General features: G+C 39.0%; 2 protein-coding genes across 2 annotated transcripts; one reads left to right on the forward strand and one right to left on the reverse strand.

The window, feature by feature from the left end:
* Positions 1-475: 475 nt before the first annotated feature.
* On the reverse strand, positions 476-2,244 carry LOC6042869 (neuralized-like protein 2). Its single transcript, XM_001853595.2, has 2 exons — positions 1,656-2,244; positions 476-1,593 (listed from the first exon to the last, which is right to left on the reverse strand). Exons 1-2 carry the CDS (start codon positions 1,864-1,866, stop codon positions 1,046-1,048), a joined length of 759 nt encoding a protein of 252 aa, XP_001853641.1. The 5' UTR covers positions 1,867-2,244; the 3' UTR covers positions 476-1,045.
* Positions 2,245-5,987: 3,743 nt separating this feature from the next.
* On the forward strand, positions 5,988-23,518 carry LOC6042866 (inhibitor of Bruton tyrosine kinase). Its single transcript, XM_038254060.1, has 8 exons — positions 5,988-6,329; positions 6,394-6,644; positions 13,372-13,714; positions 13,774-13,874; positions 13,932-14,667; positions 21,238-21,671; positions 21,732-21,906; positions 21,967-23,518. Exons 1-8 carry the CDS (start codon positions 6,159-6,161, stop codon positions 23,437-23,439), a joined length of 3,684 nt encoding a protein of 1,227 aa, XP_038109988.1. The 5' UTR covers positions 5,988-6,158; the 3' UTR covers positions 23,440-23,518.
* Positions 23,519-24,813: the final 1,295 nt, after the last annotated feature.

Consider the following 24,813-nt stretch of genomic DNA (forward strand, 5'->3'; position numbering starts at 1 on the left):
AATTTGAATTAAGTGTCTTTCGCAATCTTTTTGCCCATTTTTTAAGTTTAAGAAATGATTCTTATAACATCAATATAGCAATAATAAAAAATAAATTCAAACATAAAGAATGTTAAAAAGTGAAAAAAAAATCATTTAAAAAAAACAAAGGCATAATCTAATTAAAACGTTGAATTAGCAACATTTTATGTCAAAAGCAAAAAAAAAAAACAAATTAATATTTTGTTATAATATCATAAAAATTTGTTCTCAAGATTTCTTTTTAAATTTTGACGCTCAATTTATTTATTGAGTGTTTTATGAACAGCCTTCGCGGGCCGGACGTTGGGCAGGCCTACTCTATACAATGTTTGCGGCCATCCATCCAAAAAGTGATGTTTTGTCACGTGGCTCGAGCAATGTGTACCGATGTTGTTCAACTATTACTAGATGGATTTCGAATACGTTTCAGCGCACAAAACTAACGCACTGGTCGTCCATTTATTACGCTACATGTATTCATTCTTACAATCCTAATAGTAGTGGGGTGTATGCGGGAGTGTACTTTATTCTTACATAGATATCGATAAAGAGTGAGGAAAATGAATAAATTTATGCTTTCAACGACGCAGCCTGAATTTTATTAAAAGTCTAAAAGTGAAGGAAATAAAAAAATCCATTTCCACTACTCACGGGTTTTGTATATCACATACTTAACTTAGACGCGAAAAAATATATATATTTATAATACATTACCAAAATATGTAAATAACGTTACGTTTAAATATAGCGCACTGCTCCGAAATTGCTTTGGATTGCGCGACGGAGAAGAAGCGCGAATCTTTTTGAGAAGTTGAACAGAATCGCAAATCCTTACACAATTTAAGGGATGAGAAGCTTTTTTTTCTATCTGCCCAGAATTGTTTGTTTGGAGGTTCGGTTTGACCGCTAATTTGTTTTTTTTAGAGAGGGGAGAATGGAAGTTCTACGTAAGCTTTGCGGGGGGATAAAAGTGGAGAAGGAAGGAAGGACTGGTGGCACTTACAGCAAGCGAACGACGGTGCGTCTACGGTCCGTACTGGAGCAGGTATTCTTTGAGACTTTCTGGGAGCGGGAGCTGCCGGACTGCGGTTTTGTCCACCCTCGAGAGGATCGCGTCCCGGCAGGCGCTCTGCAGCGTTGAGATCCCGTACAGCTGGATGATTTTGACCTGCTTCGTCGTGCCGTACACGTCGATGACCACGTGCAGGGCGCCCTTGGTGTACGGAATTTCCGTCGTGCACGGTCCCTGGTCCTCGCCGTTGATGATAAAGTGCATCTCCGCCTTGTCCACCTCGTTCGCGACCGGCACGAAGATGATGCCGATTCGCGAGTTGGTGTCCGTTGGCAGAATGTCCGCACTGACGCCGTCCTGCGAGATTGGCCGGAGCAAACTGCGCGGGAACACACCGCGTGACGTTTTCACGTTGATTCCGTCGCCGAGGATGCTCGGCCGGGGTGTGGCGTTGCCGACGGATCGCGTGATCGGGTAAACCCAACTCGAACCGAGATTTGCGAGATCCGGCAGGGCGTACTGCAGCGAGGAGGCGGGCTTGATGTCGAGCTGGGTGAGACCTGAAAGTACGAAATACTTGGTCAATTTCCAAATCAAAGAACCGAGCAAAAAGTGTACCCACCTAGTCGCATGTGGCCACTCCAGCCGCGCTCGTTCTTTTCGATCTCGAGCAGGAAAATCTCGCCCGGCTGCAGCGGCTTCTCGCTAAACGTAAGCGCATTCCCGAAGCTGGCCTTCCGGTACGCGACCGTGTTCTCGTCAAAAAGGATGATGTTCTGGCCGTGGTACGGATGGAAACGGGACAGCATCTTGCGCGGGTAGACAACGGTCATAGCGACTCCCAAGACCCTTTCGTTACGGTCTGAGCAAATGAATTTGGTTCTGCTTCACTAGGTTCCGCTGGCTGCTGCTGCTGCCAAGTGTCCGTGACCCAATAATGGGGACAGCGAGAAAAAAAAAATCTTTCGACGCACTTTTTTTTGCTGAGATTTTTCTAACGAGCAGTTTTCACGAAATGTCGTCTTTTTCATTAAAGCAACAACACTGCCGCGAGCGCGGAATGTAGACAAAACATTTTACTTCACCAAAACTAGCTTCAGATAGGAAAAATACGGAAAATTTGCCGATTTTCCTGCACTTCGGTAAAGATTCTACGTCGCTGGAAAAATTATGGAACGTCAACAAAAACAATAAAAAAACATGTCCGACGTTTAATCGGGGAGAGTTTGACAGCTGATGGAAAAAGTGACGGCGGAAGGCAGAGGCGTTGTGAGTTTTTGTAAAATATGGAGGGTCACCCGAATCAACTGTAGGATTCAGAAATGCAATGTGGGGTTGTCCGGAGATGACGTTGAGGAATTCTTAAATTCTTAAATAGCTTTAATTACACCTTTTGGAGTCATATTTTTGATAGAAAACCCAAATTTGTAGAAAAACAAGTTTCGATTATCTTTTACAATTTTGGGATCTGGCCTCGGATCTGGCTTTCTCCTCAATTTTTCATTTTGTTTACATATGTTTTTTTTATTAGTGGGAAGGGGGGGGGGGGGGGTATGGCGATTGTCCACGATCCACACAAAAAAGGTTTTTTTTTGTATGGACAATTGTCTACGAAGAAATTTCCAAAAAAGTGTCCACTTGGTTTTTGTATGGTCCTTTTATGATTTATGTAATTTTGGAATACCGTCCAGACCTCTGTCCAGACTCGATGATACGAAGGCATTGGAAAAATTTCACTTCGGATAATCGAATGCTCGGATAATTGCATCACGAAAAAAATATTTACATAGTCTAATTTTTCAATGGTCGAGCTAGGAAATTTTTCCTAATAAATTTGAAGTAGGAGGAGCAGCTATATTTCCTTGACAGCTATTTGTAAAGGAAATTGGACGCTGAATCGAATGGCTTTATTTTAGGCTTCATCAGATTTTCAATTGGAATCAAACTTTGATGTATTTTGCAAAATTGAAAACTTTTGAATTCATTAATATTTTGAATGGCTTCAGTGTGGTGGAAGTTGTTACGTCCAGAAAAGTCACGGTTTATAACCTGATCACCAGATCAGCGTTGGACAAACGGTGGGAAATAAAGCTATCGCAGTTGCAGCATCACCATCTTCGGTATCTTCCAGCCTCGGCAGAGACATCTGCTAGGAACTTCCGGAGAGAGATCTGAAGCTCTACAGAGTGGATCGGCGTGACCGCTATGGACGTTTGGAGGAAACGTGATTTGTAAGGTTACTGTCTTATTTGGCTAGATTTGATATTTTTATTAATTAACTTTTACTAAACAGGAACCTAACAACGGTTTGACCAACAAAAGCTGACGGCCAAGTCAAGTCCACAGGCTACTTCGAATCGGAGGAAGAAGCGCTAGACCTTGCCAGCTCCAATTTCCGCTGTGCTACAAATTCTTCAGCGATCATGAACTCATGGTCCATCATCGCAAGCAGTTCCACGAACAGGCCCGCGTATGTCGAAAGGGAGACGCGTTGAATTTGGTTACATCACAAATTCCGATATTTTTGTGTAAATTGGGTCCTAAAATGAAGCTTAGATTGCTGATATTATTGTTTACAGCGATAAAGCTTATTATTCTGAGTACAATGAACCTTTGTACGACCACAAAGAGTTTAAAATGATTTTTAAATCAATTTTGAAAAATTAACCTCGCGGTCCTTCTTGACAGAAAAGTTCCTACTTGACAGCTCGTTCCAAGGGGACCATAGTTGATCCATCGAAAAAATGTTGTCTAGTCAAAACTAGAGTCAAAAAAAATTTTTGCATTAAATGAAAAAAAGTGATCAGAAATTGTTTTTAATCGTGTTATTTACCGTTGTACATCAAAATTGACATAGGGCTTTAGTACCCAATTAATGGCCTATCTACAATCACTTAGCTTAGAACATCTAAGTAAAGTAGTTACTTAGGAAAGTCTGCAACTTACGTTCGTCATCCACAATCAACTTAGAAAACTTGCTGGGCTGATATACGTTGCTATGCAGTTGTTTGTTTACCTTTGATATGGAAACGTCAACTTACCGTAGATTTTGAAATTTTCCAAACAAAACGTCAGTTTCTAATTTGATTACTTTTCCATTGTAGAAACTCAGATTCATTTCCATTGATTCAAATTCCTAAGCTAAGTGAAATTTTCTAAGCTAAGTGATTGTAGATAGGCCATAACGAAAATAAACTTACAAATATATGTCAAATCAATAACGTAACAATTGGGTCCTAAAATTAAGCTTAGATTGCTGATATTATTGTTCACAGCGATAAAGCTTATTTTTCTGAGTACAATGACCCTTTGTACGACCATAAAGAGCTTAAAATGGATTTTTAAATCAATTTTGAAAAATTATCCTCGCGGTCCTTCTTAACAGAAAAGCTCCTACTTGACAGGTTGTTCCAAGGGGACCATAGTTGATCCATCGAAAAAATGTTGTCTTGTCAAAAAAAAAATTTGCATTAAAATGAAAAAAAGTGATCAGAAATGGTTTTTAATCGTGTTTTTTACCGTTGTACATAAAAATTGGCATAGGGCTTTAGTACCCAATTTAAAGAGAGAGAAAGTCATATTCATATGTTTTCAATACAAGAACAAAAAGCAAAAAGCTTCACAAAATTTGAATTTCATTAGGTTTGCTTATGAACGTAACACAAATTGTAAATTCAATTCATAAGGTCTGCTTATGGAAAAATGATCCATTCAGTACCCCTATGAAATCTATATGGTTGTTGTATGGAAAATTTTTATATGGTATCCTTACACTGAAAATATGCCACACTTTTTATTCAAGTGCCCAAACACTTGAATGATTGAATAAAGTCACATCGTAGATCTAATTGGTTTGTGTTTCAACATCAATACAAACCACTATCAAATACAAGTGTTTGGGCGGTTGACTTTTTGGTATTTTTTAACATGTTATTTTCATTCGGGTGGCTCAAGCTTTTCAATTGTTTTGCTTATGAATTTGTCCCACCGTCTTGAACTATTCAAAGTGATGAGCAAAACACTTGAAAATGATCTTAAGATCTACCCAAAACAGGCACTATTCAAAGTCAATGTGATTATCCACATGAATTTAATGTGTTTCACTGATTGATTTTTGCGCGACTCGACATCGAAGGCTAGAAGCGAGGCAAGAACCAATAGCACAAAAAACTATCCCGTCTTCAACTGGCCGGCCGGCGCAGTGGTAGCGTGCACGACTAGCAAGCGAGAACCTGTAATTCGCTTGTACGTACTTTTATTTTTCAACACCATTTAAAATTCAAGTGTTTGGCTATTGACATTATTTCATGGCCAATCACCGAAATTTCAAGTGTTTTGCGATTGATATTTGAGTGCTCTGTACAGCAGGGCCAGATCATGTGTAGAACACTTCGTTGAGCTGTGTAAGTTTTGCTCAGTGTATGGCTGGTAAAGCGTATTTTGGCTGAGTGCAGGGTTAGGTCCTTATAAGTTTGACAATTTTTGAATAAGAAGACAACAACTTCCTTGGTTGCTGTGCACCCTCAAGAATATTTTGCTAGATATTTTGAGTTATGTTTTTTTTATTTCTAATTTTGTTTCCATGAATGCTTAAATTTTTAATAATAACTAAATAAAAATAAGTTATTGGATAACAGAGTTTTCTCAAATTTACAAACTTTATGCCAGAAAATTACTTGATTATGATTACTGTTGCGGCTTTTCCCTATGTTTTAATTATTGCTGAACAAAAAACAAAATCTGTCTTTTTCACTTTCGCAGTTCCATGACCCAATCACTCAAAGTGATGTTAAAATCGAGGTTAAAATTCAGATTTTTTTTTCATCAAATCGATTATTGGATTGGTCATTTTTATAAACATCATTTTGGAACGTCCCCCGATATTTGACTTTCCTTTTACCACAGTTGATTTTACCGTCAGCTGCTCCAACTTCATCCCTGATTCTGCGCTGATGCGGCTTTTTCCAAAACTCAGAAACGTCACCTGTTTTTTGCACAAAATCGAGTCGAATTCGAGACGACGCGGCGGAGCTGTTTTGTTTTGATTCGTTGCGTGTGCCCGTGTTGTGAAATTCGCCCATTTTTGGCCTGTCCGGAGTTACAAATTAGAAAAAAAAAATCTCTAATGTCTACAACAATCGGGAATCACGAGTACGAGTGTACGAAAAAGTGCCGGCTGCCGAGCCACGGCAATGCCATCACGGCGGCCCTCACAAAGCGGGCCATCTCGGACGAGTTGCTGGCCGCGTACGTCGCCAAACTGTGCCGGAACTTTGCCGAGATTCTGGACGATCAGGTGAGGTTGGGGGGACACTTTTGCAAGGGACAGTCTTTTAACTGGATGTTGTTTGACCTTTCAGGGACGAAGTGCACTTCACTTGGCGGCCTCCGTCGGACGGTACGCGATTGCCGAGTGGCTCATCAATCATGGGGCCAGCATCACGCTCAAGGACAGAGAATCTGGCCACACGGCACTGCATCGGGCCATGTACTACGGGTGTGTTGGAGTGGCCGTGGTGCTGCTAAAGCATGGGGCCGTGATCGATGTGCCGGATGAGGACTTTGTCAACCCGTTGCAGCTGTGCAGTAACGTTCACAAGGACAGAGACAAGTAAGTTGGTGGAATCAGCTGTTGGGTGGTTTCTTATCTTTTCGTAGTACTAATTTCATTTGGTTGGGAAATTTGATATCTGTAGATTCGACTGCTAATCAAAAGCGTTCTTTCTGGATTTTAACCAAGGATGGCCATTTGATTTCACCGGGGAAAAAACCGGCATAAACTCGTGGATGCGATTGGTTAACCGGGAAAAGAATAAATAAGTTGAATACAGAATTTAACAAACTTTTTAAAACGCCTTCAACATTTTTCTTTTTGCTTCTCTATAAAAGTTATTTTCAAATTTAATTAATCTTGAAATATATGCATCAGTATTATGTATTTCCCTCCGCACGGCTGGGACCTTGCCCCCATGGAAAGCATGGGACGGTCGGAGGGCTTGTAATGCACTTTACCAATACGGAAAGAGCAGGGGAGCATTTGTTCCCCATACTAGCGCCAGTCAAAGATGTTACACATTGATCTTTTCCGAGTGGTGTCTGGAAATATTAATAGTTCTTTATTAGTTATTTGAAGAATATTTACAGTGCCACAGTTTTGAAGAATAAATCCAGACGGAACCGAATGATCGAATGCTGCCTGACGTCGGAAAATTCGGAGCAACTGGAGCGTACCTAGCGGCCGGGTTGCGTAGTGTAATGGAATTCCGATTTCGATATGATGAAACCCACCGCGGAGCTGGTCAAAGGGCGACCAGGACAAACTCGTGGCCAATTGCGACTTATACTGGCGAAGGTGATCGAGGACATCTGACGGCGGTTGCGGAGTCGTCCTCTTTAAAGCTAAGTACTCATGCATGATAATCGTATTACAGGCCTGCCTTTTCTGGTCATGTTGAATACGATTAACTGCAACACTAACCACTTTAATTTTCAGCAAAATTGACAAGACTTTTGACGAACGTGACAGGACAGGGGACTGCAAGACTGTAAAACATTTTATATAAGTCTTTGTGTTGTGTTTCTTTGCTTCTTTTAAATAATGACCTTTGCTAATTGAGTTTAAACCTCAACATATGAATTCATTTTAATAATTTTGCTTTTGTTGGAACAGTTAAGGGTCACGTAGTAAAAGTCCGTTGGTGCGTGGATAGTGTACCCCGTTTGCTCGAGTTCCTTGGGGCCAGTTCTGTAGGTTTTAACAGTCTCGACAGTTCAAACCTACAGCTCTGATTTTGGGAAGCTTGTGCAAATGGGGTTTTTAATGAACATTGGGGGCGGCGATTGAGCACGAAGTTTCGATTTAGCTTATTTACATCACTACACGATTACATACTCTCACAAACACAATCTCATTTTAACCTACCCAATCATGTCCTCAATCCCCGCTCCCATGGAGTGCGAGCGATCCGCATGTGATTGACACGACCATTACCATTCCTTTACACAACCGGACTTGGACTGACTTGATCCTGGCTATCCCACCTCGATCCGCAAAAAAAAAAAAAAATATATGCAACAGTATTATGTATTTGTTAAGTTCAGAAATTAAAGTATCTTTTATGTTGGATGAATTATTATCGAAATTATTTTTCAAAAAATCAGTGAGCAGGAAAAATAAACCTTAAACTTTAAGTCAAATTTTCAAAAAAATAAAGCAAAAATACAGATAGGCTGCTATCAAAAGTCTTATTTTTTCCTAGAAGTTGTATGTTTGTAGTGTACTTTCGTGTTCTAGACAACAACTTTGCCAAAGAGTGCAAAAAGATTTGTGAACTATTGTTATTGAATTTATAACACCGCCGCTGAAAATATAAATTATGTTGTTCTTCAAGCTCTTCTGGCAACCATCAGCTTGTTTGGTTGCATGAGCGTCGCGACGCCTTCCTCAATATTTTCTGCAGTTGCAGGAAGTGCTGCCAGAAAAAAGTGAAGAAAAAAAATGATGATGTTTTTAGCGGCGGTGTAATAGATTCTGTTCATTCCTATTTTTTTTTGAGCTCTTGAGGTTTTTAAAAAAATGCAAAAATCGTTAAAGGGCTCAAAACAGGCAAAAACAAAACGCACCGATTTCGGGTTAAATCCCATTTTAATTGCGAAAGTCAAAGGACCAGGTCCTGTCGCAGCCAATCAAGCTCATATTTGGGATTCGGGCTCAGTAGTGACCCATTTTGTTACATACTATTGCATGTCAACTGTACGGGTGTATAAAGAATTTCCTAATGTTTTTTTTTTTTGCCTTCCTCACCTCACTGAGGCAAGGCTATAAAATCACTCAAAAATTGAACTTTTTAAATAAGCCTCCCAGATATACCTTTACGTATACATATCGACTCAGAATCAAATTCTGAGCAAATGTCTGTGCGTGTGGATGGACGTAGAATTTTTTTTTCTCACTCACTTTTCTCGGAACTGGCTCGACCGATTTTGTCCGGATGTATGTTTTTGGATTTGCCTTCAGGTTCTTTAAGTCTTTTTTAAATTTCATCCGGCTTGGTGCAGTACTTTAAAAGATATGTTCGAAAAACTGTTTTGGTTGATACTAAAAAGGGTCATTATTTACATAATTTGAAAGCTCCGGCGGATAGCTGTCGGAACTTTACTCTCAGTGCACGCACACAAACACTGCAGTGCTTTCAAATGGTTCATTAAATTTATCATACCTAGATGGCAGCACTCAGATGTATAGTGTCTTTACTAAGTAAGCGTTAGCCAAAGCTTTCGTAGTGTGTGGTTGCAAGGCTTTTAGGAGGAAGGCAGCAACCACCTTTCGGTGGATTAAGTAACGTTTTTTTTCATAGAAATACTGAAATTCTGGCTTGTAACTTCAATAATTAATATTTTTTATTATAGTTTTTTCTGTTAATTTTTTTTTCACAAAATACCATTTTTTTGGGTTTTTTTAAATACTAAAATTTGCACAAAATAACGTAATTTTCGACAGTCCAGTGAAGACTGGATAATCCGAAAACCTTGGCTTCGGATAATTGAATCACGAAAATTATTTTTTTTTTCGTTGTCTTATTTTTGACTGTCAACTGTTACTCTAACGTGATTTAGATTTTTTTAAATCCAAGATTGCGGAAAAAATCAGGGGTGAAATATTAGAAAAATGCATATTTTAATTTATTAGGCAAAAAATAAAATTAGGTCGCACAACTATAGAGGAGAAAAGCTAGACCAAACTGTTAAAGTCACTCACAAAATGAACTTTGAGTGATTAGAGTTCATTTCTGACGTCACGATTTTTTCCTCTATGGCAAACAAATAAACAAACTCGCACTTTTTCGCGTTTGACAGTTTTCCAAACTCGCAAACCAGACGAAATCTATGTATGCTGACGTTTCTGCGAAAAAACAACGCAGACAACTGGCAAACTGTCAAAATATGCGAGTTCTTTTGTGTTTGCCGTAGTCTAATGCCTCCTTAAGAAAATAGAAAAAAGACACGAAAAATGTTTTTTTTTTTGTTCGTGATTCGATTATCCATAGTTCCATACAAATCGTATAATCGAGGCTTCGAATAATCGAGTCTGGACTGTACCCAAATATTCAAAATTTACTAAATTTTTTATGCATTTCCACTTTATTATTTTTCAAAATACTCAAATTTTCCCAATTTTTGTTAATTACTAAAATTTATGTTTTTGTTTTTGTTAATTACTAAAATTTATCGTATTTTTTAAAAATACTTAAATTTCTATCATTTGTAACATGAGTATCAAACGACGCAAAGTTTTATATGAAGCATACATAAGGCTACCAACTGTACGGATTTTTTCCTTACCATACGGATTTTCGAACCTCTTCGCGGATTATTAACAGGCCGGAATTTGTGTAGGGAATTTTACGCATAATACGGATTTGTACGGAATTTAACAACTTTTTAATCATTGAATTGCTTTTTTGATTTGGTCGAAGCTTTTGTTAACTAGAAATTTTTATTTTTCTGTGAGTTTGATTTAAAAAGGGAGAGTTTTCTAGGGTTTCCTCAATTCAAACTTGATTATCAATAATTCTAGAGTTTTTGAACTATTGTCTTTCATATGTTGATAGGACCTTTAAAAAAAACTCTGGAATTGTTCTTTTGGAAATTCCTTACTAAATATATTTATCCATTTCCAAAGGCTTTCTAAAACTTGTGAAAACATTTGAACATTTGAATTAACAAATCTAGAGTTTTTTTAAAGGTCCTATAAAATGTTATGTTTTACATGTTTTAAGACCTTTTCAATAAAAAAAAAACTCTGGAAAATTGTTCGTGAAAACACTAAGAACGATAAACAAACTTGACATTTCGTAAACTTTTAAACGTTTAACAAAAAAAAATTGAAGAACATAATGATTTGATTCAAATTACGGTTTATTTTATGAATACTTTTAAACGTGCAAGTCATAAGCACTCTGATAGCATTTTGCTGTAAAAACGACACAGTTTTATATTTTTAATTCTCAAATATATTAAATTTAATTTATCTAAATAATACATTGACAGTTTTTTTACACCATGGTGTCATATCGGCAAAGTGTACGGATTTTTGCTCAGCAAGAGTTGGTAGCCTTAAGCATACATAATTTGAATGTATGTTTGAAGCAGGCGAAATTTCGCTTTGTTTGATACCCATAAGGCAAATTTTAAAAATTTTAGTATTTTCCAAATAATACGGTGATTTTTTTGTATTAAAAAAACTTAAAAAATTGAAATGCAAATAAAATTCTGCCTTTAAAAAACAGGGTATTTTGATAGCAATTTTGAGTATTTATGCTTGAAACTTACTACATTTCCAAAAAAAAAAACGATCGTATTAAACTCAGGGTGGCCACTCAAGTCTAGAAATCATGAAAGTTGGGAAAAAGTCGGGAATTTGCCAAAATCCACCAAAAATCGGGAAAAAGTCGGAAACTTGTGATTTTTTCTTTACAAAGAGTCGGGAATACCGAATATGCATTTTTGTCTTACTCTTATTTTTTTAATATTTTGTACAATTTAAAAATTAAATTTAACTTAATTATTCTTTAGAAACTTAAATTTAAGGTTCCTTTCAATCAAGACTAACATTTTAAAAGGGCCAATCATTGAATATTACGCCTATTTAAAATGCTTCCGTGGCGCAGGGGTAGCGGCTTCGGCTGTCGATCCCGATGATGCTATGAGACGCGGGTTCGATTCCCGCCTTATCCACTGAGCTTCTATCGGATGGTGAAGTAAAACGTCGGTCCCGGTTTCTCCTGTCTCGTCAGAGGCGCTGGAGCAGAAATCCCACGTTAGAGGAAGGCCATGCCCCGGGGGGCGTAGTGCCAATAGTTTCGTATTTAAAATGCTAGTCTTGATTTAAAAAAAATCTAAATATTTTTTTCGAAAAGATTGGAAAATTTATAGCAAATTTTCTGAACTTCTAAAAAAAAAATATTTTTGGAATTGGTCACTTATGGTCACTATTTTTAAATATTGAAAAACTGCAAATATTTCGCTTAAATCAAATTTTCGGTGGCTATATCTTGAAAAAGGAGCCCTTTATCAAAAAATCTGTAAAGTACTTTTCGATTGCAAATTCAATTTTGCATTAAAAAATAATGTCAAACTTGTTTTTGCATGAAACTTCGATTTTTTCCAAAAATCACTGTTTTTTAAAAAAATCATAACTCGGTGGCAGATTTTTGACCATGTTTCTCTATGGCTCAAAAGTTGCGGATTTTTGTCCCCTAAAACATATCAAAAAATCTCGAAAATCAAAAAATACGTATTTTGGGAAATTGAGTTTTAGTGAAAAAAAGTTGATAAATAAATCTGCATTTTTTTTCCGTGTACCTATTTTTTCTCAAAAGTCCTCAACAATACCTACAACTTTGCCGAAGACACCAAATTGATCAGAAAATTCACTCAAAAGTTACAGCTGTTGAATATTTACATACCGTTTTTGTATGGACAGCAGCCAAAATTGTATGGAGACTTGTATGGGTGAACCAATGACGCAAAATAGCTTATTTGGTCATAGGGAAGGCCCCCACAAAGTTTGAGTCAAATAAAAAAATACAAAAAATAAAAATGGTCGAAATCGGCCGATTTCATAGAGAGTTGCTCAAGTGCTTCCAATGATTTGGTTTATCTTTTAAGGTTTTTTTTCAATTTCTGTTGTTTTTTTTTTTTAAATTGTTAAAGTTTGTTTTTTTTTTATTGATTAAGAATTACTCATTTTCTCTCATAGATCTAGGGTTTTTTTTCTCAAAAAATATTTTACCTCAAAGAGCACTCAGTTCGCTAAGTCCAAACATGGAAATATGTACCCTCCCTGCAAAGGCTTATTAATTGATCTCTGTTGAAAGGTTCTCCAAATCTCTAAATTGCAAATGTAACATCCTGGAACCGAACTGCCAAATTCTAATAAAAACACTAATTCAATGAAATTGAATTTAGATTTTTTTTTCGATGACGAGTTTCTGAAAAGTCGGGAATTTTGAAATGGGATTCGAGTGGTCACCCTGGTACGGCAAACAAACAAACTTTTTGACAGTTTGCCTGCTATGTTTGTTTTCAGGAAAAATGCTGAAAATTTAATGGGGTCGTACCACAACTCCGTCACGAAATATCGAAAAATTTACGTTAAATTCGCGATCAGTGACCAAAAGTACTCCTTAGAGTAAAGTTTCACGTAAATCGAAAATGGGTTGGGACAACATTTTTCCAATTTCGTGTGAGTTGGCGGAGAATTACCCAAATATAATTTTGTTTTTTAATTTTAACTTTATCAATTCAACTATCTTCTTCCTCAACCCTCTTTCCAGCGGCATCGGCCACGAGATCATGGTGTGGGGCAAAAATCGCAACTACAACCTCGGAGTCGGCAACGTCGAGGGCAAAGACACGCCCGACTTCATCGACTTCTTCCGCAAAAACCGCATCTCGATCGAACGGATGTCCATCAACGCGTACCACAGTGTATTCTTGGGCCGGGACGGGGAGGTTTACGCAACGGGGCACGGGATGGGCGGTCGGCTGGGAAATGGCGCAGAACACACGGTGGTGCATCCGATCCGGATCGCCGTTCAGACGCGGGGCGCCGAGGAACGGATCGTGGACGTTAGCACCGGGAAACATCACACGCTACTGCTGTCCAGTAGTAATTGTGTAAGGATGGGTTGAGATAGTTAGTATGGCTAAGAAGCTAATAGAGTGGGTAATTTCAGATTTATGCATGTGGAGACAACAATCACTGCCAGTTAGGAATTAAGCCACCTCCAGAAAAGCAGCTTACATTTAAGGAAATTGGCGGATTGCACAATTTTGCGTAAGGTTCAACAATATTCTAAACATTTCTGTGATTAATTTTGAAATTTACTTCCAGCGACAAGAAAATCAAACGCATAATCGCCAAAGACTTCCACTCGATCGCGGTCTGCGACGAGGACGTCTTCGTTTGGGGTCTCAACGTGGGCCAGTTCGGCATGAAGAAGGAGCAAAACCCCGTTCTAACACCAAAAGCAATTTCCCTCCTCCCGGACGTGACAAACAAGCAAGATAAACCGGTCGCGATCGCCACCGACATCAAGCTAGTTGAATCAAGCAACGCCGCGATCGTCGTCTACACCAAAAGCAGCAATCTGTACATCTTCAACAACTTCAAACGGCGAACGTACAAAAATCCGCTGATGGAAAAGTTTGAGTGCATTTCCGTGTCCGGAGGGGAACTGGTCACCAAAAAGGAGGACGTCTCGAAGCAGGGCAAACAGCTGCGCATTCTGGCGTTCACCGTGTCCCGCAATATCTACATCTGGTACGAGGATTGTGGTCAGTTTGTGCGCTGTGTGTTTGCCCAGTCGAGGAATCTGGAGATTGAGAAGATCGTGTGGTGTAACAACCATGCGCTGGTGCTGCTGCTGGGGAATTTGTACCACGGGACGATTACGCACAAGTTGAACGCGCAGGCGGTTACTCAGATTAGTGAGTATACGGAGACGTACGCGAAGAAGGAGATGAGCACCACGAACAAGACGAGGATCGAGCTGAAGCGGATCAAGGGGCTGAACAATGTGGTGGACTTTGTGTGCGACGATGAGGGGGAGAACTTTGCGGTGTTGTTGGTAAGTTGATGGATGCATAAGCTGGATATATTTTGGGTCCTGACAAATAATCAGCTCAATAGTGTTTCTCCATCTCCTTAGTACATGTGTAGAGTAATTGAACGTAGTAACTTGGGATTGTACGGATAATTTTTGATTCACAATTAAAAGTTCTACTGTCTAGTAAAAAAACAAAATGGTCAAAATTCGAGAAAAAGCATGCGTTTTGCTAGTCGAAGCTACAGATCGTCGTTGAATTGATGAAACAAAAAAATAGACTGCCGACAGTCTGATGTGTACGATAGACTAACCAACCATGAATGCTGAGCTTTTAAATGTTTGCCAAAATCCAGAATCGTTTGCCAAATGGCCATTCTTAATCTGCACATGTCAAATTGAATAAACGGGTGTATCAAAATACTTACCGAATTTTCTCTGTTGTATAACAAGACAAACATTGAACTATCGTGAGCTGAGTTAGACGAAACTGTAAGTACTTGTTTGCTAAATTTTGACTATTGACAATCGAAAATTAAAAAAATAGAATTTTACATTTAATGAATAAAAAGTTTATCGAAAAACAAAAACATAAAATAGTTATTCCCTGGGTGCAGAATAGTGGTTCGCAAAGCGGCCTCAATTTAGAAATGTCAAAGCGGAACCAATTTACTGTTCGCAAAATTATACCAAGAAGTGGCAAGTATTGTAATCGATCTATAATTTATTTTGTCGGTGGCGTCGAGCTTTTGAGGTATTCGAAGTAAACTAATCTTGATTGATCTTAATTGAGATTGGGTAAATTTTTCGCTAACATTTCTATAAATGCTATGTCTGCTATGTTAGCGATGAATTATCAATAGCTATGAATGGCACATGCCAAATAATATTCAATAATTTTACTCCAACATTATCACTGCGCTTCAAAGATCCACAATCTCAAAAATTTAAACATGAACAGTTAAAAAAAAATCAAAACAAGTAATTTCAGAAGCAAAACAGGGTGGCCACTCAAGTCGGGAAATCGGGAAAGTCGGGAAAAAGTCGGGAATTCGCCACAATGCGCAAAAAATTGGGAAAAAGTCGGGAATTTGTGATTTTTTGTCAAAAAGTCGGGAAAAATCGGGAATTCTGAGCATACTTGTTTAAAAATTATTTTTTAACTCTTGAATATTTTTGTAATATTTTGTACAATTTTCAAATTGAATTCACTCATTTCTGCTTTAGAAATTTACTTTAAATTTAAGGGTCTTTTCACAATATGAATATATGAGTATAGAAAAGCCTTTCAAAATTTTAATGAATATTGGTGTCTTTGACACAGATTTTCATAAAAAAATTTATGAATCAAATGAACGCTATTAATTTTTGTTCATCAAACAATAGGTAAAGTTAATGAAAAACTAATATAAAAATAGAGCCTAATGGCTAGCTTAGAGTTATGATTCTATTTCATTTTGTCACATAATTTAATATTTGAAAACAGATTCGAACTTGAGTTTGGCAATGGTATTTTATGGTAAATTATTTTTAATTGTTTAACTAAATTCATTTAGTAATTTATATTTTTTTTTCAAATTTTGCCCTTGAACTTTATTTTGTGAGTATGGGTAAATTATCTACCATAGATGCCACGGATAAAGCTTGATTTACAGTTTTCGAAAAATTTAAATATCGAATAAAATTTAAAATTAAAAAACTTTTTTACGTTTTGAAAACATAAAGAAAATATTGAAATTGCAAAAAAATAATCCATAAAATTTTGAGTTATTGAAAAATTGTTCAAAAAATTTGTCTCTTCAAACATTTTGCTTAAAATATAACATAAAATCATATCAAACTGAATTTTCATTGAAAAAAGGTGCAGGTGGTTATGTTACACATGACCAGTATGACAAAGAACTTTGCAAGATGATTGTTGAAATTTTCGATTAGAATGTCCGGTCCAAATTCCCCCCTTATAATAACCGTCCTATCGAACTAAGGGGACAGAAATTGCAAGTGGAGCTGAAATAGAAATCGAAGTGAAATCAATTTACTTTCCTTCACCACTCGTAAGTTACCAAGATGCGGGAATTTTATTGCAAGGCTGTTGCAAGCAATCGGTGGAAGTAAAGGAAATTTGAACAGCAGACAATAAAAACTACCCTTTACAGGGCTCTTGATGAGATAGTTATTCTAAATTGCCAGAAACAGATTTTCGCAGTGGCACAAAAAAATGTGTATCGCAGTAATCTATTTATTACTTCCTGCCTAATAAGCAATATATTTTAACTCTCGCTTTAACTGCTTAATTTCAGATAATGGCCAAATGCAATTTGTTATGTCCAGTATCAAAAACCATAAAGTTTGATACCCATATTGCCAAAACTCTTACGTTTCGGCAAATGTCCCCCCATCGGAACATCCGCGGGGCCTCCGGCCACTCCGGATTGTGGCCTTTACTGCCGAAATGTCAAATTTTATGTCCAGTATCAAAAACCATAAAGTTTGATACCCATATTGCTCCAACTCTTACGGTCCGGCAAATGTCCCCCCATCGGAACATCCGCGGGGCCTCCGGCCACTCCGGATTGTGGCCACTACTGCCGAAATGTCAAATTTCATGTCCAGTAGCAAAAACCATAAAGTTTGATACCCATATTGCCCCAACTCTTACGGTCCGGCAAATGTCCCCCCATCGGAACATCCGCGGGGCCTCCGGCCACTCCGGATTGTGGCCACTACTGCCGAAATGTCAAATTTCATGTCCAGTATCAAAAACCATAAAGTTTGATACCCATATTGCCCCAACTCTTACGGTCCGGCAAATGTCCCCCCATCGGAACATCCGCGGGGCCTCCGGCCACTCCGGATTGTGGCCACTACTGCCGAAATGTCAAATTTCATGTCCAGTATCAAAAACCATAAAGTTTGATACCCATATTGCCCCAACTCTTACGGTCCAGCAAATGTCCCCCCATCGGAACATCCGTGGGGCCTCCGGCCACTCCGGATTGTGGCCTTTACTGCCGAAATGTCAAATTTTATGTCCAGTATCAAAAACCATAAAGTTTGATACCCATATTGCTCCAACTCTTACGGTCCGGCAAATGTCCCCCCATCGGAACATCCGCGGGGCCTCCGGCCACTCCGGATTGTGGCCACTACTGCCGAAATGTCAAATTTCATGTCCAGTAGCAAAAACCATAAAGTTTGATACCCATATTGCCCCAACTCTTACGGTCCGGCAAATGTCCCCCCATCGGAACATCCGCGGGGCCTCCGGCCACTCCGGATTGTGGCCACTACTGCCGAAATGTCAAATTTCATGTCCAGTATCAAAAACCATAAAGTTTGATACCCATATTGCCCTAACTCCTAACGGTTTGGCAAATGTTCCTCCTCCGGAACATCCGCGGGGCCTCCGGCCGCTACAGTCCAGGTGGTGGCCAGTTGCAATGATCGACTCCCGCGACTGGAATGTCTTAGCTGGTCTTTGCCTCCAAGCCATCTGCTCCCGGACCTCCAGGCCGTCTGCTTCTGATGTGTTCTCGTCGACGTCCAGCAATAGAATGAATTTTCGGGGCCGACCGAGCCGAGTTTTGTTGGCTCGTCGACGATCCGAAAATTATGAGGTGGAGTGGGGGTGATTTTAGATACATCAATCTCACGTCTCTCGATTGACTGATTGGGAAACGTTTGTTCATCCAACCAGCGTGCACCAAAAAGAGGGGAAATTTGCCGAGAGGGGAATTCGTCACGTAACGTTTTCGCTTCGCGAAAATTTTGGATTGACACCACGTATAGAAACCTTAGGACAAAGTTCTTTGTCAAAAAAATCAGTTAATTACTGGCCACTAGATAAAATAACATTGATTAAAAATTCAATTAAAAAAATTACAAAATTAAAAAGGAAACTTGGCAAAAACATTGAAACGAAGTATCAAAAACAACACGTTTGCCAATTTAAAAAATAACATGGAACATTGTTGAACTTTCGATTATTTTTTCAAAGACTAATTGTTCGTGTTTCTTCTCTGAATAATAATAATAAAATTCCATTTTTGTTGTTGTTTTTTTTTATTTTTCGTTTGGTTTTTTTCCCTAAATTTGCTTTTTTTTAGATTTTTTCTAAATTCATTGAGATTTTTTTTCGGTGAGTAATATTGACTGTTCTTTTAGAAAGTTTTTTGTTTGAAATCATTCTTTAGATAATAAATGCCTATAATTTGAGCATTCTGAAAAGTCGGGAAAAAGTCGGGAATTTGAAAATGGAATTTGAGTGGTCACCCTGATTTAAAATATATGTCACGCTGGAGCTTGAACATGGCCTGCCACTTTGTTTATGTTTACAGCTGTAGTGCAGATGTATTAGTGGGGAGCGGTGGGGAGCATTCGAAAATCACGTTACGCATTCTGTCTTTTCAGCACCCAGATTCAGGCTTATTCTTGCATGTGGCAATAGATTACGAGATGGCGAGTTGAGATTGAAAAAAATTACGTGTTTCATGGATGGTCCCAAAGCTATTTTGCCAATGTTGAAAGTTTTATAGAAAATTGCTGAAGGAGGTATTAGACTATGACAAACAAACTCACACTTTTTGACAGTTTGACAGATTGCCTGCATGTGTTTGCAGAAACGTCAACCTGCATACATTTTGCTTTGTTTGCGAGTTTGCTTGATTGGCTAACTGTCAAACACGATAAAGTGCGAGTTTGTTTGTTTGTCATAGTCTAATACCTTCTTGAATAATCTCGATAGGCCAGAATCGGCCGATAAGCCGAATTTGGTTTTGTTCAGAAGTCAGAACGACTTTAAAAACTGAATGTCTCAAAAAGCAGAATAATCATTAAACTTTGTATTTTGTTCATATTTTCACAATTTTTGTTACTTAGAGATACATTTTTTTTGTAATTTAAAGAGAATGTATGAGTGTCACGAATATTCCATATCAATATCTACAACCGTGCTGAAAACACAAAATCGGTTGTAAATTCCTTCCCTAGGTGTAGTATTATGTATAATTACACAATATTTGTGTATGAACAGCTGCCAAAATTGTATGGAGACTTGTATAAAAAAAACCCTATGATGCAAATGTCTTCTTCGGTACAGTGGTCCGAAACTGAATTTCTCTTCCAAGAACATATTATGTATATATGTATATTATATCGGACTGATAAAACGAAAGTTACAGCTAAAAAATCATAAAAATCGCCATTTTGAAATGTTTATAAAGAAGTAAACAAACAAACAAACAAACAAACAAACTCGCACTTTTGTGTGTTTGACAGTTTGCCAAACTCTCAAACTTGTTTGCGGAAAACTCGCAAACAAAGCCAAATCTAACAAAACAATGTAATTGGGCCAATGTCGAAGTGTAAACAAAGAGTCTATCCTGCTCGTTTCTAATGTAAACATCTACTGACTTGAGCAATTTAATTGTTTTGCTTGAAATGTATGCAGGCTGACGTTTCTGCAAACAAACAGAGCAGGCAAGCTGCCAAAATGTCAAAAAGATTGTTTGTTTGTTTATCATAGGCTAAAACTTCCTTAACTGTAAAGCGGTATACGCACTTCGGAAGGAACCGGTCAAGAAAAAAATCAAATGGGCAGCAGCGGCAGCGCAAGCAAGTCAGAGAGGGTGAAGAAAAACCCCAAGAAATCGCTCCCTCTCCTTTGTTCTGCTGTTCGTAAAGCTGTTTCTTGACCCCTTTCCTTCCGATCTGCATACTAGCCTTAATGGAGTAATGGAGTTGGAACTCGCTTTGGAAGCATCTGAAAGTCTGGAGTTTTTTTTTTAAAGGTCCAATAAACCAAATTTTCAGTTTTTGCTTTTTGGGTGTTTTCGAAACCGCCTTGAGTCAGGGGTATTTGAAAACACCCAAAAAGCAAAATCTAAAAATTTGGTTTATTTGACCTTTTCAAAAAAACTCCAGAAGTACACATTCTGAGAAAAATGTCCCAAATTTAATAAAACGAACATTTATAATTGAAAAAAGAATGATCAATTCTATCAAGTTATATTCAAAGACGATGAAAAAAGCTCATTTTCATATTAAGATTTTAGAAGTTAAACAAAAAAGATATCCGTGACATTTTCAGCAAATGTAGTCTAGAATGTGTACTTTCCCGTTTTGAAGATATACCCTTCAGCAAAGGAGCTAAAATTGGCTTTCCTCACAACTTTTCTGAATAAAACCAAAGCTCTGTCTCGTCATTCAGTGGATACAGAAATTCTGAAACACCCTAATGTCCACCATACCAAAGATGGTCATTTTTGAACATCCAAAATCGGAGCATCCGTTGTCCCAGACCACCAATCCAAAGGTGCGAGTTCGAATCCCACCTGATTTATTTTCGTTTATTTGCAAATTCCTAATTTCAAGGGCACCGATCGGAATTCGATCCCAGAACTTTCTGTTTCTGAACCAAGAGTCGCATTTATGAAACCACGGAACTGATTTAAGTTGTATGGACGAAACAGACAAAAGTATTGTCTTTTTTTTTGTTGAGGAGACTACAACCAAACTTATGACAAAATGACCATGAAATTTTCAAGATGCGAAATATATTTAAAATCAAGCAAAAAATTTCTATTTATTTCCCAGGAAAACAGCCGCCGCTACTTCAACGTGCCCGAGCTGGTCGAGTCCAACTACGACTTTGGCACGCTTCTGGCCGAATCCCACGAGGAGGACGGCATCCACGACGTGGTGTTCCGCGTGGACTATCAAACCTTTCCGGCGCACCGCTTCGTCATCTACCACCGGTGTCGCCACCTGCGGAAACTGCTCGAAAAGCATCCCGAGCAGCGGGAGTTTTCGCTGGCGGGATACGAGGGGTTGGCGGCGCCGATTTTCGAGCTGATTCTTCGGTACATCTATGGGAACGAGCTGATCTCGAAGGAGGACGTGGAGGTGCTGGTGCGGAGGCTTCAACCGGGGGTGGAGGTGAATGGGGAGTCGGTGGACGGGATGGTGGCGCGGTTGAAAAAGGTGCTTAAGCAGCTGGACATTGGCGGGTTGGGTGAGGCGTTGAAGAAGTGAGGGTTTGTTGGGTATAGCATTTGTTGTAGGTTGTAACGATTTGTTTGGTATTTCAGATCTTCCGAGGAGTTGGAGATCGCGGAGTTTCCCAAGCTGCCAAGGGACTCGTACCCTGAACTGAGGGACGTGACGATCAAGCTGCAGGGCAATCAGGAAATTCGTGCTCACAAGTGCGTGTTGACGTCCAGGTTGGACTACTTCAAGCTGATGTTCAGCCAGACTTGGGCGGAGGTAAGCGAAGCGGTTCAGCGCGATCATCTGCAGAGTTTCACAAATTGATCTTTTTTTCAGAGCAAATCGGTCAACCTGACGACGGTCCCCCTCGAGTACATGGACACGATCGTGGACTTCCTGTACGACAACGACTATGAGCGGGTGCGCGATCAAAAGTATTCCGAAAGCTACCTCTTCCAGATGCTCACGCTGTGCGATCAGTTCTTCATCGACGAGTTGAAGTCGCTGTTCGAGGTGGTGATCGCCGATCGGATCAACCTGCGCAACGTCGGCGAGCTGTTGGAGTTTGCGCTGCAGTACAATTGCCACGTGCTGAAGGAGTTGTGCATGCAGTTTATCGCCGTCAATGCGGCCAAGATCTTGGAGTTGCGATCGCTGGAGGGGTGCGAGCCGGCGGTGCTGGAGATGGTTGACGAGTTTTATAGGGAGTTTTACAAGCTGGCGGATTATCGGATAATTACGCCTTCGGCGGATGCCGTTGACGATGAAGAGTTGGTGATGTTTGTGGACAATTTTAGCGTAGATTTAAACGAAAAAGCTAGCGAGATCGCGGCGGTGAGTAAGGCGAAGACCCCCAAGGGGAAGATCACTCCAAAGAGTACGAAGTTGCAGCAGGAGAAGCGAAATTACGAGAAGGAAGCGATGGATTACATTCGGAATTTGTCGTTTGAAGAGATTCCGATTGTTAAAAGTGAAGAGAAAAAAGTAACAGGTGTAGAAAATGGTCACGACTTGAAAACCGAGAAAGAGGTGAAGAATTGGCAGAAGGTCGTCGACAAGAAAGACCCAAAAAAGAAGCCCTTCACAACAGCGCTCAAAGTGAACGAAATAATCAAAAGTGAAACCCGCGGTCAGGAAAACTTCTCCAACCTAAAATCCCTCCTCGAAAAGACGCCTTCCCCAGGTCAGGAACCCGATCCGACCGGTTACGACTCCGGTTACAACAGTGCCCGGCTCAACACCTTCAACCTGAGCGACTTCGCCATCCAAAAGCCAAAACTGTCCCAAAAGCAACGCAAACGACTGTCTTCCACCTCGGAACGGCCCAAAGAAGCCGTCCAAGTCACGACCCCAGACGCCACCCCGCAACCCGCCAACCCCTGGAAGAACGTCAACAACTCCGCCGCTGACATGTTCAAATCAGAACCAATCCCCTTCCCGTCGTCGCCTCACGGCGATCGCAAAATCTCCACCAGCTTCGACCAAGCCACCTCCCCTCTATCCAACTCTCTACCTCGCGCCACAGCCGCAAAATCCCCCGCTCAACCGACGACCGTCAAGACGGTGGTGGCCAACGGCCACAAAAAAGCCCAAAAGGAAGAGTTCACCAAGATCCTGGAGGACGAGCGCCGCCAGAAGCAGTACTACGAAAAGATCAAATCGAAGTCGCTCGTGCACACGCAGATTGAGGAGCGGGCGATCGAGGAGTTGAGGAGGTTCTACAACGCGGACAGTGTGTACGACGAGAACATTACGATTGAGCGGCACAGGCCGCATCAGGCGCCGAGTGCGGTGTGGCAGTATCAGTAGGGGGTGGGGGTTTCGGTGTGTTTAGTGTCGTTGCATGACAATAGTGTAAATAAAGTTTTAGACTTGCTATTGCTATGAACCGCGGGGTGTTGAACTGCATCCGAAAGCATTGAAAACGTTAAAGGAACTTCAATTTGACTATGTTACTGACTAAGAAAAAAGTGCTTCTGTGTTTAAAGTGACAAAAAAATATTCTAAAAATACCTAGTTTTGAAGAATTTATCCGGACAAGTGACAAAATGCTGAGCGGAATAAGCTAGGAGAAGACATCAATCTACTGTTCCTGAAGCAGCGCTGGAATATTTATCATGGCAAAAAAAGGCCGAGTCGTCATTAGAAAGGACCAAATATTGCTCGGTAAGTGCCTGTTTATTTATTTATTTATTTATATCCAAAGTAAATTAAACCCTTAAGAGAATTTCATTTTGATAGCAAAATTTCATTGCTCTTTTCTTCTATTTTTAAGTTAAGTTGCCCTTTTCACTAAAATTGATATTCCTGGAAATTGTTTGAATACTTTTCCGATTTCTATTTTTGTTTTAATTTTTAAAGTTTCTGATTCATTTTTAAAGAGTCCTGAGCAATTCTCTGAGATTTCGGTCATTCGATTTGTTTTGTATTTTTTAATCCGGCTGCCTTCGGTATGCCCAAAGGAGCCATTTTGCATACTTTGTTTGTCCATATAATTTTCCATACAAATTTGGCTGTCCATACAAAAATGATAAATGAAAATTCAAAAATCTAAATCTTTTGACGGAATTTTTTGATCGATTTGGTGTTCTCCGCAAAGTTGTAGGTATGGATAAGGACTACACTGAAAAAAATTATACACGGTAAAAAAATGGTAATTTTTAATTTCACTTTTTGTCAATAAAAAATAATTTGCAAGAATGTTTCACCGAGCTATGATTTTTTGAATTAATATTGATTTTTTTTCAAAAATCGAAATATCGGTCGCAAAAAAATTTCAACTACATTTTTCGATGTAAAATCAAATTTGCAATCAAAAAGTATTATTGTGAAATTTTGATAAAGTTATAGCAATTTTCAGGTAACTTTTTCAAAAATAGTCGCAGTCATTCATTTTTTTAAATTAGTGCCCATAATTGCCCCTTTTAAAAAAAAAAAATTTGAATAGCTGAGAAAATTCTCTATATTTTGCTTTTTTGAACTTTGTTGATACGACCCTTAGTTGCTGAGATATTGCCATGCAAAGGTTTAAAAACAGGAAAATTGATGTTTTCTAAGGCTCATCCAAACAACCCACCATTTTCTTATATCTCAGCAACTAATGCTCCGATATTCAATGATAAAATATGAAACATTCTTTAAATTTTTCGATCTTTCCGACAACAATATTTATTTTATTCAAAT

Source organism: Culex quinquefasciatus, chromosome 2 (assembly GCF_015732765.1).
Source record: "Culex quinquefasciatus strain JHB chromosome 2, VPISU_Cqui_1.0_pri_paternal, whole genome shotgun sequence".
Lineage (NCBI taxonomy): Eukaryota > Metazoa > Arthropoda > Insecta > Diptera > Culicidae > Culex > Culex quinquefasciatus.

What these genes read in the sequence shown, in the direction of transcription:
- LOC6042869 (XM_001853595.2), bottom strand. Translation starts at nt 1,866, where the DNA reads ATGACCGTTGTCTACCCGCGCAAGATGCTGTCCCGTTTCCATCCGTAC. An exon ending in GAGTGGCCACATGCGACTAG is followed by an intron (nt 1,594 to 1,655) that starts GTGGGTACACTT and finishes TCGTACTTTCAG; the next exon opens with GTCTCACCCAGCTCGACATC.
- LOC6042866 (XM_038254060.1), top strand. Translation starts at nt 6,159, where the DNA reads ATGTCTACAACAATCGGGAATCACGAGTACGAGTGTACGAAAAAGTGC. An exon ending in AGAACTTTGCGGTGTTGTTG is followed by an intron (nt 14,668 to 21,237) that starts GTAAGTTGATGG and finishes TTTATTTCCCAG; the next exon opens with GAAAACAGCCGCCGCTACTT. An exon ending in TCAGCCAGACTTGGGCGGAG is followed by an intron (nt 21,907 to 21,966) that starts GTAAGCGAAGCG and finishes TCTTTTTTTCAG; the next exon opens with AGCAAATCGGTCAACCTGAC.